General features: G+C 58.0%; 4 protein-coding genes across 4 annotated transcripts; 2 read left to right on the top strand and 2 right to left on the bottom strand.

The window, feature by feature from the left end:
* Window positions 1–228: 228 nt before the first annotated feature.
* On the top strand, window positions 229–1,444 carry EX895_005167 (uncharacterized protein; the record flags this gene model as incomplete). Its single annotated transcript, XM_029885761.1, has 5 exons — window positions 229–332; window positions 407–555; window positions 633–903; window positions 989–1,082; window positions 1,163–1,444. 5 exons carry the CDS (start codon window positions 229–231, stop codon window positions 1,442–1,444), a joined length of 900 nt encoding a protein of 299 aa, XP_029737613.1.
* Window positions 1,445–2,056: 612 nt separating this feature from the next.
* On the bottom strand, window positions 2,057–5,782 carry EX895_005166 (uncharacterized protein; the record flags this gene model as incomplete). Its single annotated transcript, XM_029885760.1, has 1 exon — window positions 2,057–5,782. One exon carries the CDS (start codon window positions 5,780–5,782, stop codon window positions 2,057–2,059), a length of 3,726 nt encoding a protein of 1,241 aa, XP_029737612.1.
* A 3,609-nt stretch (window positions 5,783–9,391) lies between these two features.
* On the top strand, window positions 9,392–12,007 carry EX895_005165 (uncharacterized protein; the record flags this gene model as incomplete). The annotated part of the gene is made up of 1 exon (XM_029885759.1): window positions 9,392–12,007. One exon carries the CDS (start codon window positions 9,392–9,394, stop codon window positions 12,005–12,007), a length of 2,616 nt encoding a protein of 871 aa, XP_029737611.1.
* A 145-nt stretch (window positions 12,008–12,152) lies between these two features.
* Window positions 12,153–13,371, bottom strand: EX895_005164 (uncharacterized protein; the record flags this gene model as incomplete). Its single annotated transcript, XM_029885758.1, has 3 exons — window positions 12,153–12,199; window positions 12,296–12,430; window positions 12,519–13,371. 3 exons carry the CDS (start codon window positions 13,369–13,371, stop codon window positions 12,153–12,155), a joined length of 1,035 nt encoding a protein of 344 aa, XP_029737610.1.
* Window positions 13,372–13,998: the final 627 nt, after the last annotated feature.

The raw sequence follows: 13,998 nt of genomic DNA, 5'->3' as shown, positions 1-13,998 counted from the left end.
TGTCGCGCAGTTCGGATCTCGGCTCTTGAAGAACCTCCACAGTGAGCACAGTCGACTCGCACAAATCGACAGACGCCGTTGCCTCAATGCAGCTAATGCAACCAGAACCATGCATCCTGTCAAGTCGCAAAACGATACGGCTCTGTCCTCAGTAGGAAGATGAGCCAGGCCCTCACTGGCCTCTCGCTGTACGCAGACTCAGACTCTGATGACGATCTTGCAGTCAATATGCAGCCACCAGCAACGTGTTCCGGCGCGTCCATCAATGATCACGCCGGGCAAGGTTCACTCGAGACGGAGATGAAAGCTGCCGCGCCGAGGCGGCCCAAAAGGTGAGCCTATCGGATGGCCAAGCGTGCTTGCAGATGTGAGTGATTAACAGAAGCTTTCTGTGTTGCGTAATCAGAAAACTCCCTCCTCTGGATCTCGAAGCAGACACGCTGCAGCAAGACGACGACAAGATGCCGTACCGCTCGTCGAGCCGAGTACGCGCCAACCCTAGTGGCGCCAGCAAGGTTGTCAAGGGTGACTGGCTGTGCTACTGCTTTGTGGAAGGTGAGTCGAGTTCGTCTATTGGAACCGAAGAACGAAAAGTGCCCGACTCTAAACCGCGCCTTGTTGCCCTCTGACAGTTCCGGTCGATCCGTCGTTGAGCAAGTGCATACAAGAAGGTATTGCGAAGCTGCAGGAACAACTTGTTTCGGACTACACCCTACTCGATCTGCGATGCAACGACAATGCGGCCGATAGTGAAACAACCGCAACCGCAGATGAATCGCAGGCGTTCGAACAGCAATTACACATCTCCTTGACCCGGCCATTCACGGTAAGGAGCTACGAACGCGAAGAATACATCAAGGTGGCTACGGCAGAGGCGGAAAGGCTCAAGGCGACTGTGGGAAGGTGAGTTCATCCTCGCCCATCCTAATGCTAACAGTGTGATTGATAATGACCATTTTCGAAGCCGCTGCATCCTCGACACCCCTAGTTTCCCATTCGCTTTTTCGAGGTTCGCCTATCTTGCCAACGACGACGCTTCGAGGCACTTCATGGTGCTCGAAGTTGGTCCTGGACGGGAAAAAGTGAGTCACGGCCGATCTTGGTGCTTTCTTTCCCTCAATTGTCCACCTTTTGCTCATCGCTCTTCCTTCGCACCACCCAGCTCCACCGACTATCTACTGCTTTTAGCACCGAGCTGCGAAGAGCATTTCGAGCAAAGTCATACTATGACGAAGCTCGCTTCCACGCAAGCACAGCATGTGTTCTAGATCCTAGTTCCGAACGCGGTGATGAGGGGGGTACACAGACGCTCTCATCGCGCCTCAGCCAGGTCATCGCCGATGTCGAAGCCAAGTTCGGACCACAATTGCGCCAGTGCCGTCAAGTTTGGGCCGCTCGAATCGGCATCCAGGTCGCTAATAGAGTCACCTACGTAGACGTATGATGCTCTCGCAAGCAGCGAGAGCGCAAATTTACACATGATACCCGCTGGACCGCAGAACAGGCTGATAAAGCTAGGTCGTGATTTGTTGGATGGTGCCCTTGTCTGCGAGTGAGACATGAAAAAGCGGCTATGTACACAACTCTGTTTCCAGTTGAACATCAATCCGTCCGAATTAGTTTAGTGGCTATGACGGCGCCTTGTCATCTTTAGGATGTACCAAGCAGTTCTCCGCGCAGATAATACGGCGCAGACCCGGGTTCAATTCCCGGATTCGGAGAATTCGAAAAGGTTACTTTTTTCCCGTCCTCTTTGAGGTCCTTTTTTTCCTTTCTTGTACTTTGCTTCATTCGCTTCTTTCTTTTGCGTCGTCCAGTCCACCTCAACCACTTCTCTGTGCCCGCATCATCCGAACGACACAAACACCACACGGCAACAAGACCGAACACGACAAGGAATTGCAAAAAGGAGCTGGTATTGGCTGGCATAGCATCGTTGGTATGTGTGCAGCAAAACAGATTAAGCGAGAAAGGAATGGAGAGGAAGAACAAATGAGAGTGTGTGAGAGAGAGCGCTAGAGTGATAGCAAGTGCAGATGGAAGCAACGAAGGCGGATCAGCTTTGGGGCAACGGGCCCGTGGGTCGCGTCTGCGCATAGAGCATCTGCATCGTCTTGTCGTCCGTGGCCGGAACGTTTATTGACGCTGCGATCGACGAAAACGGAGGCAGCGTGGTGCCGTGGCCGCCATTTCCGGCCGGTACATGGAAGATCGGATTGATGTGATGCTGGTGCACATGTTGCTGCGGGTGACCCGCATTGCTGTAGAAGGCAGGGGGCACGGAGCCGTCGCCGCCCGTGTCGCTTCGCTGTGCGCCGCCGCCCTGGTGCAAGCTCTGGTGCAACGGCGGCAGCTGATAGTTCGGGTGATAGCCCGTCGAAGGCGTTACGGGTCCGCCATGCGAATACGGATGGAAGCGCGGAATGCCGCTGGCGTGGTGCAGCGGCGAGGCTGAGCCCTGCCTGTGTGCAGAAGTCGACGAAGCCCGGCTGTTGGTTCGGCTCTGGCGGCTGAGCGACTGGCGTGCTCCGACCAGATGCGCCGGCCCAGGCGATACATTGCCTGGCGTACGTGTGCGAGCCTCTGCGGCTGTCATTTTTTCCATGTTGGTGATGAGCTGGTGGTCAAGCGAGCTGATGGAGCGTGTCTCTGCCGAGCTCCGATGCGACTCTAGCGAAGGCGCAAACCGGCGTTGATCGATCAGAGAGGGTGCCGAGGCAAGCGAAGAAGACGAACTGGCACGCTGAACGTGGTGTGCTTGTGGCGCCTGCTGGCCCGTACCTGGCCCCGGATCGCTGTCGCCGGTCTGGTACGACTGCATCGACGCCCTGCGCGGGTCGACGGCATCCTCGAAGCTTGACATGGAGTGATCATCGTCGTGCTCACGCCTGCGTGCCTTGTTGGAGCGACTGTATCTGCCAGCGCCTACCCCGCGCCAAGCCATGCTGCCAGCCACCGCTGGGTTGGCGTTCATGCCATAATCGGGGCTGAGGCCGTGGATAGGTGGCTGGAGGGGCGAGCGAGGAAACTCGCCCGAGGCAAAGCTCGGCATGGACGGTGACAGTTGCGAGCCGGGGACAGCGGGTTGCTTGCCGCGTGCCTTTTCGCTCGGACCCTGACGGTATTGATCTTCGGTTTGCATGGTGGAGCCTGAAAGCCACTCGACGGGGTCCTTGCTGTTGGAAGAGGCCAAGAGCTGGTTGCGCTTCTGCATAACCGCACGCGCTCGGTCCCGGGCCGCTTTCTGCTGTGCCTCTCGTCTGGCCTTTTCAGCCTCTCGTGCCGCCTTTTCGGCTTCCTTTTTGGCCTTCTTGGAATCGATTGGCTTGACGGGTGCACCATTGGGCGAGGCTGCCGATGCGGCATTCGTGTGCTCAGCGGCGAGGCGCTGTGCCGGCGTTGGCTCCATCGATGATCTCAGCTCTGGCGTCGAACTATTGGCGGCCATGCTGCTGGCGCTGGCCATGCCGTTGGGAGCCCCGCGGACGGCCGCAGCGTTTCCAGCGGTGTACTGATGGTTGGCACTTGGGTGTGCTCCACCACTGCCGCTTCCGGCAAGGGTGCCACTGCTCCCGCTGCTGCCAAACACCGACGAGATATTGAGACCCCACGCTTTGCTCCTCCGCCTTTCCTTGTCGCGGGAGCCAATGGTCTCGTTGCTGGCATTCGAGTCGTTCTTCTGCGAGAGCTCACCAGACGATGCTGCGGCTGGTAATTGGCCCTGCATGGCCGAATTGCCATAAGGTGCGGCAAATGGCACAAAGGCGCCGCTGCGGAGCGCAGCGTCTCGGTCGTAGACTGCGGCGCCGTGCTCATCGTAGCCATGGCCTTGTGTCTGGTTGGCGTCGTGGCGGTACTGGCGGTGATACTGCTCGTACTGATGGGCCTGCAGCGCCTGAGCGTGACGAGGATCCGCATGCTTGAGCGTCGATTCGGTCACCTGGCCATCCGACATCGCCATGGATGCGTTGCCAAGGACGACAGTGGCATCCGAGGAAGGCGCATTGGATGAAGGGCCGTCGTGGTGAGCCGAGCTGCTCGGCGCGTACATGGAGGCCGAATCTGGAAAAGCAGGATAGCCGGACAGCGAGGCGTCTCTGCTGGTCGAGGCGACGGGCGGAGCCCAGTGCACCTCAGCGGCGTCCTCGTGCATGGGTGATGCAGGCGAAGAGGTCGCGTTCGCGGCAGCAGCAGCCGGGTTTGGGCTTGGGCTGCCGGCAGCAATGCCCGATGGACGGCTGCCGTTGGCCACGACGAGCGAAGAGCCATCTGCTTGGCGGAGCATGGCCAGTGGCTTGAGATTGGTCTCGGCTGCTCCAAAGGGCGGCCTGTTTGCGTGCGAAGAGAGCGGAGTGGAGTGTGATGGCGGGACGGGACGCGCTGCCGGCTGTTGCTGACGCAAGGGAGCCGTGGCGCTGACGAGAGGTTTAGCTTGCGGGGGTCGCAATCGCGGAGCGTCTTCGCGCATGTAGGCGTGCTCGATGCAATCCTTGCTGGTAAGTCGGGCTTTGGGATCGTAGCGCAGGAGGTCCTCGATACAGTCGATCAAATTCTGCGGGACACGCTCCGCAAAGAGTCGAGAGAACTTGACGGGTTTGCGGATGGGGAAAGTGAAGCCCACAGCGCGAGCCATGCGAATGCCCCGGTCCCAAGGACCGCCGCCGTTGCGTCTTGAGCGCGAGTCGTGGCCGTAGCTATGGCTCGGATCGCCGAGAACATCGCAGATCTGAAGCACCTGGTCGACTTCGCTGTGACCGGGGAAGAGGGGCTTGAGGTTGACAAGCTCGGCGAGGATGGTGCCGAGCGCCCACATGTCGACGGGGTTGCTGTAATCGCGCGAGCGGAGTAGCACCTCGGGCGCTCGATACCAGCGCGTGGACACGTATTCGGTGTATGGCGGTTTGCTGAGCGTCTCACGGGCAAGACCAAAGTCGGCGAGCTTGACGATGACGAGCACATCCCTCTCCGGCGACGAGGCTGCGTTGAAGCTGGGGTAGTCTGCGAGGCCGGTGGTGGTGATGAGGAGGTTCTCCGGCTTCATGTCGCGGTGAAAGTAGCCGTGCTGGTGGATGTGGTCGAGGCCGAGCACGATCTGTTCGTAGATGGAGGCCACCAAGCCAGCGGCGAGCGGACGTCCTTTGCGCGACTTTGTGAGCTGGTAGAGGTTACCTTCCATGCACTCAAAGACAAAGTGGAGCTCCTTTGTGGTGGGCATGAGGAAGGCGTCGTACAGCGGGATGAGGTTGGGATGTGGAGGGATAGTGAGGAGCGATTTGAGCTCCTTGAGCTTCATGCATTCTTGCCAATTTGGAAATGGCTTCTTCATCTTTTTGATAGCGACAAGACGTTTGCCGATGTATTCTGGACGCGTGGTGGGGTGCTGCATGGGGGACAGCATGGTGCCGCTCGGAAGCGGGCTCTTCCAGTCGGCGAGGCATACGGTACCGAAGGAGCCATCACCGACGTCCTTGATGACGGTGAAGTCTCGCGGACCTTCGCGCATGAGCGAGGCAGCTGTGGTGGGCATCTGGTCGTCTGGTGGTCGTAATGAGGTTGAGGCTGACGTGTTGGAAAAGGAGGCGGAAGCAGAAGCGGATGTTGCTGTGGCCATGGAAGCATTGTAAGGACTATTGGCACCATCTGACGGGCCTCTCGGGACCGTGGCGGCTTGCATGGTGGCTGGCAAGCGAACCACTTGATCGGCGAGAGCGTTGTGACGATGCGGCGAGTCGTGATGCGAAGGCGCAAAGGGTAGCTTCGGGCTGGAAGCAACCTGTGCCATAGCTTACGTGCTGATCTTACGCAAAGGCATGTTTCGAGCTTGCAGTGGTAAAGAGTGAATGTGCGAGCAAGAGCAGCAGCGGAAAAGCTAGCCTGTTGGTCTAGCAACGGGGGTATGCGGCGCGGTAGGCAACGATGCGCTTCGGAGGTGATGGGGACGGAACTTCAGCTACTCGGGACTGAGCGTAGGATGGCGAGCGCAAGAGACACTTAGCAGTCGGCCAAATTTTTGGTGGTGTGCAGTAGATCGATAGTCGAGGTTCGCGATATCCAAGGCAGTGCAGGCGCTAATCGGTTGGGTATGCGTTTTAGATGTAAGTTGCAGACTGATCGGAAGGTGTGAGCTCGCAGCAAACGTGAGAAAGCGTGCGTCTATGTGGTCAAGTCAGGCGCAGTGGCTGCTCGAATGCGAACAGGAGCTGACACGTCGCTGGTGTTGGAGGTGCGAAGGGAAAGTTGGGGCCCAAGTTGACGGAAGAGCCGGTGATGCAGCGAAGAGACCAGCAGCGACGCGACGGATCGGGTCTCTTGCGAGGTGGCTCTGGAAGGCGACCAAGCACAAGCGTAGAAGGTCGATGGGTTAACGGCCGCGAAATGAGAGTGGCTGCAACACGAGCGTCGAAGAACAAGTGCAAAAGTAGTGGAGACCGTTGGTTTACGCGGGAAGTGATGGCTGCAATGGCGATCGTGACAGCGGTGACAGCGGAGGGGTATGAGGATGGGAGGAAAGAGAGCCGAGCAAGAAAGGCCAACAGGATTCGCTGCAAGGGAGCGAGAGCAAGAGAGAAGAGTCAGAGAGGGAGAGAAGTGGATACTCAAACGTCAATCAAAAGCGAGTGTGATTGCGAATGTGACTACGACTGCCACTGCGAAAGCGAGTGCCGTGTGGGCGTTACGTGCGTGCGTGTGTGTGGTATGGGCGGGGCGGGCGGGGCTTTGCGTGCCGGCTGCGGCTGCCCAGAGAGCCAGGGTCGCATTTTGCGGCAGGCAAGCAGGCAAGCAGGCAAGCAGGCAAGCAGGCGGGCGTGACAGCCAGCCAACCACGTAAAGTTGCTCGTACTGTGTATGCAGCCGTGTGATTTTGCCGTCCGTTGCAATTTCCAACCTTTTGGCTTGGCTGGCTTCAGAGCGTGTGTGTGTGCCTACTGCACTAAAGACTGGAAATGAGATCACCTGGCCCTAAGAGCGAGTCAAGAGAAAAGCAGGAGCGGCAAATGGCGGGCGCTTGGCCCTAGAGAAAATCGGAGAGAGACAAAAGAAAAAATAAAATAAAATAAAAGATGAAATTTCGAGGTGGTGTGGAAGCAAGGGGCTGTTTGCTCTCAGCTTCAGTGGGAAGAGAAGGGGAGCAAGAAAGATCACCCCATACAGAAGAGCAGCCAAGAGACTGAGCCCACGCTACAAGATTCCAAGGCCAAGGAGGCGCCAACCATGCAACCGAAAACCGCGGCTACTACTTTGCGCGAGATCCCAGTGCAAGACGAGTCTCGTCAATCGCTCAAGCAGACGATGCACCACGCCCTTCCCTCTTTGCCCGTGCTCTCTTTTCGCTCCAGTTCCCAGTCCAGCAAGAGCGAGAGAGAGAGGGAGAGAAAGAGAGAGAGAGAAGGCGAGAGAGAGAAAGAGAGAGCGCGCGCGCCGGAGGGGTGATTGCTGCCAACGCGCGCTTACCATGCGACGCTGTACGAACGCAGCCGCCGCTTTCCTTCCGCAGCGAGAGGTCGTGGTGGCTATTCGACGCAATCAACGCCGACATATGACTCGATGCACCGCGCGAAGCTGAGCGGGCTTCATTCGCCATTGCCCGTCTCATGTCTTCGCCAAAGCAAGTCGATGCAGCGTCGGATCGCCGCTGAAGTGTCCATATGCAACTCATAAATGGCTCATGTTGAGGGAGGGTTGTCACCGCGATCAGAGCTGCTTGCCCACGGGTTCCGCCGCTCTTTCCGAACGCTTCTCTCTCTTTTTCGATTACAGCGCCACAATTGCTCGACAGAGAATGTCACGCGTGCGCGTGGTCGAGGCATGCGTCTTCGCGATCTCACCATGCTGCTCTGGTACATACGAAGCGCGGGCTTGGAGCAAAGGAGGTTCATCCATCAGACCAAATCGAGATTTCGGCGCCCTCGTGAAGGCCAAAAAAAAGCGGGATGGAGCGGATCTTTAAAGTTGACAGCGAGCAAATATAACGCGATGGAAGCGACGGGTGCAAAGACGAAGGTGCAAAGACAAAGCTTGGCAGGGTTTGCACTCCTACCTCAGCAAGCACCGCTCCTTGAAAGGGCGATAATTCATGCTGTAGCTGCCAGCGGGGACATCCGGTCAGCCTGGGACAGCAGGTGATACCAAGCTCGAAACCCTTGACACCTTGTTCGGATCCCAAAGGCATCTCTCGTCATGCAGGACATCAGCCACGATTAGGCAACCCTCTGCGAGTTGCCGAACACTAACGAGAGAGCAAAGGGTATCGCCGCCTCTGCTTGCGAAGTAGGCTGCTAACACCAAACCTGGCCGCTTTCGCCTTGGGCGTGGCCCAAAGCACGCTTAGGAATCTCGCCGCGCTTGCCTCGAGCAGAGGATCTCGCTCGGCAAGTGCTGCCTGCGCGATCCAGACGTGCTGCGGTTGCCATGTGTCAGTCTGCCGCTGTCCCGAGCTCGCTTCACTAGGCTGAGAAAAAAGGGCATCTCCGTTCGCTTCTGATGAGCCTCGTCTGGAAGTACTTGGCACAGAGCGCACTCACGACTGACACAAAGGAAGACATGTCCCTTGACCTCAATTGTCTCATTGGTGGTCCACCTCGACTCAACCCAGCGCCATCCGCAGCCGGAGTCCTCTTCTTCTCGTGGCTTGTTCTCGTGGCTTCATCACCAAATCTGTTCGCTCCCACAAGAATACATTACCCGATCTCATCAGCTGTCGTGCACGACCCTGATGGCTGATGCTGTATTTTGACCATCAACACCATCGACCGACCTTATCTAGAGTAAATGGTTATCGCGCGGACGCATCCGAACCTCCACTACAACACCAACGGCACGGGCGCTCTAACAATGTGGAGTTCCAAAAAAGGAACTCTCTGAGCCTTTCCAGAATTGATCCGAAATATCACCGAGCTTGAGTTTTTTTTGGCTTTTCTTCTGCGTTGTGCAGCACCAAGTGAGTCTGTATTGAGGACCTTTCCCCCTTTTCTGGCAGGGAAGATCTGCACGGCTCTGTTTTCTATCAGTGCGCAATCGATACGAAATCACTTTTTTTTGTTTGGTTGTTGTCATGGATTTGCTTCGGTGACAGTTCTCGATTAGATACCCACCAACGCCGACCGTCACCCTTACGTTCGCGACCTCCTCTTTTATCATCCACCAACCTCCTATCTCAAACCACGCCGAGCTGAGCTCTTCTCTGCGAGCATACAGTATATCTTATTGTTCCTAAAGAGCGTGGTAGCGACGTTGCGGCTGGGCCAATCACCTGCCAGAGGCTGCGAATCTTACTCCTCCGCATTCCTCCACCCACGAGCTGGAGCACCTTGCTCAACCGATTGAGCTATCCCCGTACACATCATCGCTACCGGCAGCCCCCTCACCTCGGCCGGGCCACCCCTTTGCATCCATGCCTCCCTTCGCACCGGCACTTCGTGCCGAAAACTCGTTCACAGGCCAATCTACTAGCAGCGCCAAGCCCTTCTCCTCCAAATTTGCTCCCGCCAGCCATGGGGACCAACCCCGAAGGCTGGCGGTCATGACCTCGGGCGGCGATTCGGCGGGTATGAACGCTGCAGTCCGCTCTGTCGTCAAGATGGCCATCTTCCGCGGATGCGAGGCCTTCGTCATTCGGGAAGGCTGGGAGGGCCTTGTTCGAGGTAACCAGACGCCAGAGAGCACCCCCTCCGCGACGCCCTCCGTTAGCAGGAGCGCTTCCACCTTTTTCGACACCACCAACACCAAGGGTAAGGCGTCGGACGCCGAACAGCACTCGCAACATCCCGAACAGTCGGATTTCGTCCCCACTTATGGAGAAGGCGAGCTCCTACGCGAAGGTGTGGGAGAGGCGCAGGAATTGGGTCTCCGTGGTCGATACATTATCCGCGTCGGCTGGGATGATGTCCGCGGCTGGATGGACCAGGGCGGAACCTTGATCGGTACTGCTCGTTCCAAGACATTCCGTACGCCCGAGGGCCGAGAGCAGGCTGCCTACAACCTCATCGTCAACGGCATCGACGCGCTTGCCGTGTGTGGTGGTGATGGAAGTCTCACTGGTGCCGACAAGCTGCGCGCAGAATGGCCCGACCTCGTCGCCTCGCTCAAGGCCAAGAGCAGAATCACCGAAGAGCAGGCCACCAAGTTTGCCCATCTCAACATTGTCGGTCTTGTCGGCTCGATCGACAACGACATGGCCACCACCGACATCACCATTGGTGCTTCCACCGCTTTGCAACGCATCTGCGAGGCTGTGGACTCAATCTCCTCGACCGCTGCCTCGCACTCACGTGCCTTTGTTGTTGAGGTTATGGGCAGGCACTGCGGTTGGCTCGCACTCATGGCTGGCATTGCCACCGGTGCCGACTACGTCTTCATCCCTGAACGCCCGCCTCAGGGACAGGAGTGGCATTCAGAGATGTGCGAGGTTCTCCAAAAACACAGAGACCTCGGAAAGCGAAAGTCGATCGTCATCGTTGCTGAGGGTGCCATCGACCGTGAGCTCAACGACATCACGCCCGACATGATCAAGGACGTTCTCTCCAACGACCTCGGGCTCGACACGCGTGTCACCACCCTCGGCCACACACAGCGAGGAGGCAAACCCGATGCCAACGACCGTATCCTTGCCACACTTCAAGGTATCGAAGCCGTCGATGCTGTGCTCGAAGCCACGCCCGAGACGCCCTCGTACGTGATCGGCATCAGCGAGAACAAGATCACGCGCATCCCGCTCATGTTTGCCGTCGAGCAGACGCAGAAGGTGGCCAAGCTCATCGAGTCCAAGGACTTTGACGGCGCCCTGGCCCTGCGCGACCCGGAATTCGCCGAGGGTCTGCGAGCGTTCAAGTACATCAGCCAGATCACTGAGGACGAGCGCCTGCCCGAGAAGAAGCGTCTGAGGATGGGTATCGTCAACGTCGGTGCTCCGGCCGGCGGAATGAATGCTGCCACCCGCACGGCGGTGCGCTACTGCCTCGCCAAGGGTCACGAAGCTGTCGTCATCTACAATGGGTTCCCAGGCTTGCTCGAAAACAATGTCTCGGTGCTCAGCTGGCTGCGCGTCGACAACTGGGCCACAAGAGGCGGCTCCGAACTCGGCGTCAACCGTCACTTGCCCGATCTTGACATTGGCGCTGTCGCCGCCAAGCTGCAGGAGCACAAGATCGAGGGTCTGCTCATCGTAGGTGGGTTTGAGGCTTTTAGCTCGGTCAAGATCCTCAACGACAACCGCGATCGATACCCCGCCTTCCGCATTCCGATCGTCGGTCTGCCTGCTACCATCTCGAACAACGTGCCCATGAACGAATTCTCGCTAGGATCGGACACTTCGCTTAATGCCCTGGTCGATGCGTGCGACGCGGTCAAGCAGTCGGCGTCTGCCTCGCGAAACCGTGTCTTTGTCGTCGAGACGCAGGGAGGCAAGTGCGGCTACATTGCCGTGATGGGTGCTTTGGCTGCTGGTGCCGTGTTGGTCTACACGCCCGAGGTGGGCATCGGCCTGCAGCAGTTGGGCAAGGACGTAGCTTTCCTCAAGAAGCGTTTCCTGCTCGATGTCAAGGGCAAGTCGGAAGGCAGGCTGGTCATCCGAAACGAAAAGTCGTCCGACGTCTTCACCACCGAGGTCATCACCAAGATTCTCAAGGAAGAGGGCAACAGCCTGTTCGACGCACGGTCCGCCAGCCTCGGACACACGCTGCAAGGCGGTGTCCCTTCGCCGCTGGACCGTGTCCGTGCTACGCGTCTCGCGCTCAAGTGCTGCGAGTTCCTCGAGGCCGAGGCTCTCAAGCAGCGCGGCGCTTCGTCATCGGCTTCGTCCAAGACCGCGGGCGGCGCGAGCGAGAAATCGTACTCGGACGACACGGCTGTCATGATCACCATCCAAGGCTCGACCATCTGCTTCACCTCGGCCACGGACATGGCCAAGAACGCCGACATGAAGAACCGCCGCGGAAAGACGGCCTGGTGGCACGAGCTCAAGGCGCTCGTCGAGCTGCTTGGTGGCCGTACTGCCCTTGCTGAACTGTGATATATCCGCGCGCCAAAGACGGAGTGCAAAATGAAGAGTCCCTTGTAACGTTGCAGCAACAGCATTTTGATTGTGAGAACACGACGAGGACAAAGCACTGAGAAAAAAAAAGTTGCAGGGTGAGGTGTGTTTGGCAGGGGTGACCTCAGAAGATGCAGATGGCATTGGGCGACGAGGCGATGCCGCCTTTGACTGTGGGGTTGGGCGAATGGGCGGGCGCAACAGAGATGTAGTGTCAGTGGTCTTTGCCCCTTCGGGTTCGAGGCAAGGCGGGGTGGTGAGACATACCTCGAATTGGAGCTGATGTGAGGAAGAAAGTCCAGCGCTGATGCTTCTGGCAGGCGACCGAGAGGCGTTCCAGGTCGAAGAGCTCGCCGATGGGGCAGCCGAACATAGGCAGGATCCATTCGTGCAGCCAGAGGTCTGACGAGTACATAAGGAGAGGAGGAAGAAGATGAATCAGTACCGTCTTTGAGATCATGTTGAGTGCGGCACGACCGACGCGACTTACCTCCGTGAGGACCAAACTCGAACGACATGTTGTCGCTGGCCACGGCCGCGAAATGAGAATCCCAGATCCAGCGTTTGACCTCTTCCGTCGCTTCAATCCCCGGGAAATTGTCGTTCTCGATCATACCCTTGACTTTGTCCTGGTCCGACGCATTCTCGAACCATCTCACGACGCCCGTTCGCAACAACAAGATGTCGCCCGTGCGGAGCTGTGTGTTCTGCCACTCGAGCACCTCCTTAATCTGAGCGAGTGGGATCTGAAACGACGAGTTCCCCGCCGGAATCGGCTCGTTGGCTGGCTTTGTAGACTCCCACCAGTGCACCCAGTCGACAAGCACGCCGCGGCCAGCAATCCCACCGTTGAGGCACCACTTGTGCATGCTATTCCTTGCCGCCTTGTCGATCCTCCCGGAGTGCAGGTCGTCGTGCTTGACGCCGCCGTAGTACATCTGCGTGTGCTGGTGCGCAAAGTGGTTGAACCCATCCCACTGGGACGACGTCTGCGTGTTGAGATGCACTTCGTCGTCCGTGGCGTAGACGCCGAGGCGCTGCTTGAGATCGATGAGCTCGTGCCGGAAGTGCAGGCGCTTGTTGGCGGGCACATCGACGCTGTCGAGCCCCCAGTCGATTTGCACACGTTCGCCCGTGCGGATGTTTTCCGAGGCGGAGCGCGCGACTACTTCGGGTGTAAGTAGGTTGAGCGTGCCGAGCTCGTCGCCTTGGCCCCACACGTTCCAGGCGCAGCCGTGCGGCATCCCGGGTACGGCGGGGATGTCGTCGAAGCTGGGAAGGCTGCCTGCCGCAAAGGTCCCCTTGGTGGCAGGGCTGTCGCCGTTGGACTGTGAGGCTGTCATCGTTGCTGCGTAAGCGTGAGGGGCCTATATCGATGTTCCAGAGCAGCTTTGAATGGAGAGGACCGTGTTACCTCAAGGGACGACGGATGATGGTCGGTCGGAAGATAGGCCAACTCGCCCTCGCCAAGTTGAAAGAAGGCGAAAGAGAGGTCGGATCCGCAAAGAACCCCACTGGTAACAACCTGCAGATGCTACGTACGCACTTGTCGTGGACAAGAGCCTGTGCGGCTACTTGTAAGAGAGGGATGCGGAGTGAGCTTGCGGAGCTACGTAGGTGCAACTTTTGCGGAGCTCCCCCACACTAGGAGTCTGCGTGGGTCAGCGTGGGGATCCGACAAATTCGCCGATGGCGACCACGCGCCACCCCTACACACCTACCCGTTGCTCCTCGCTTCGACACGATCTGACTGTTACTCGCATGTTTCGTTGTGTCATACTCTTGCAGTTGTCAACGTGACAGCCCTCTTGCATGCGCTGATCTCCAACGGTCTCTCTGGCGCAGTTGGAAGATGGTGAACGTTGTGAACGTCATCAACCGGCCTGTCGAGCAAAGGCTGTTACAGTACGTCTGTCACACTTTTTCAGACAAGTCTCTTCAAACACAAACTCGTGCAGACCGCATGAGAT

Source organism: Sporisorium graminicola, chromosome SGRAM_6 (genome assembly GCF_005498985.1).
Source record: "Sporisorium graminicola strain CBS 10092 chromosome SGRAM_6, whole genome shotgun sequence".
Taxonomy (NCBI): domain Eukaryota; kingdom Fungi; phylum Basidiomycota; class Ustilaginomycetes; order Ustilaginales; family Ustilaginaceae; genus Sporisorium; species Sporisorium graminicola.
Note: the sequence above shows the minus strand (reverse complement) of the source record. Positions and strands in the feature narration are given on the sequence as shown.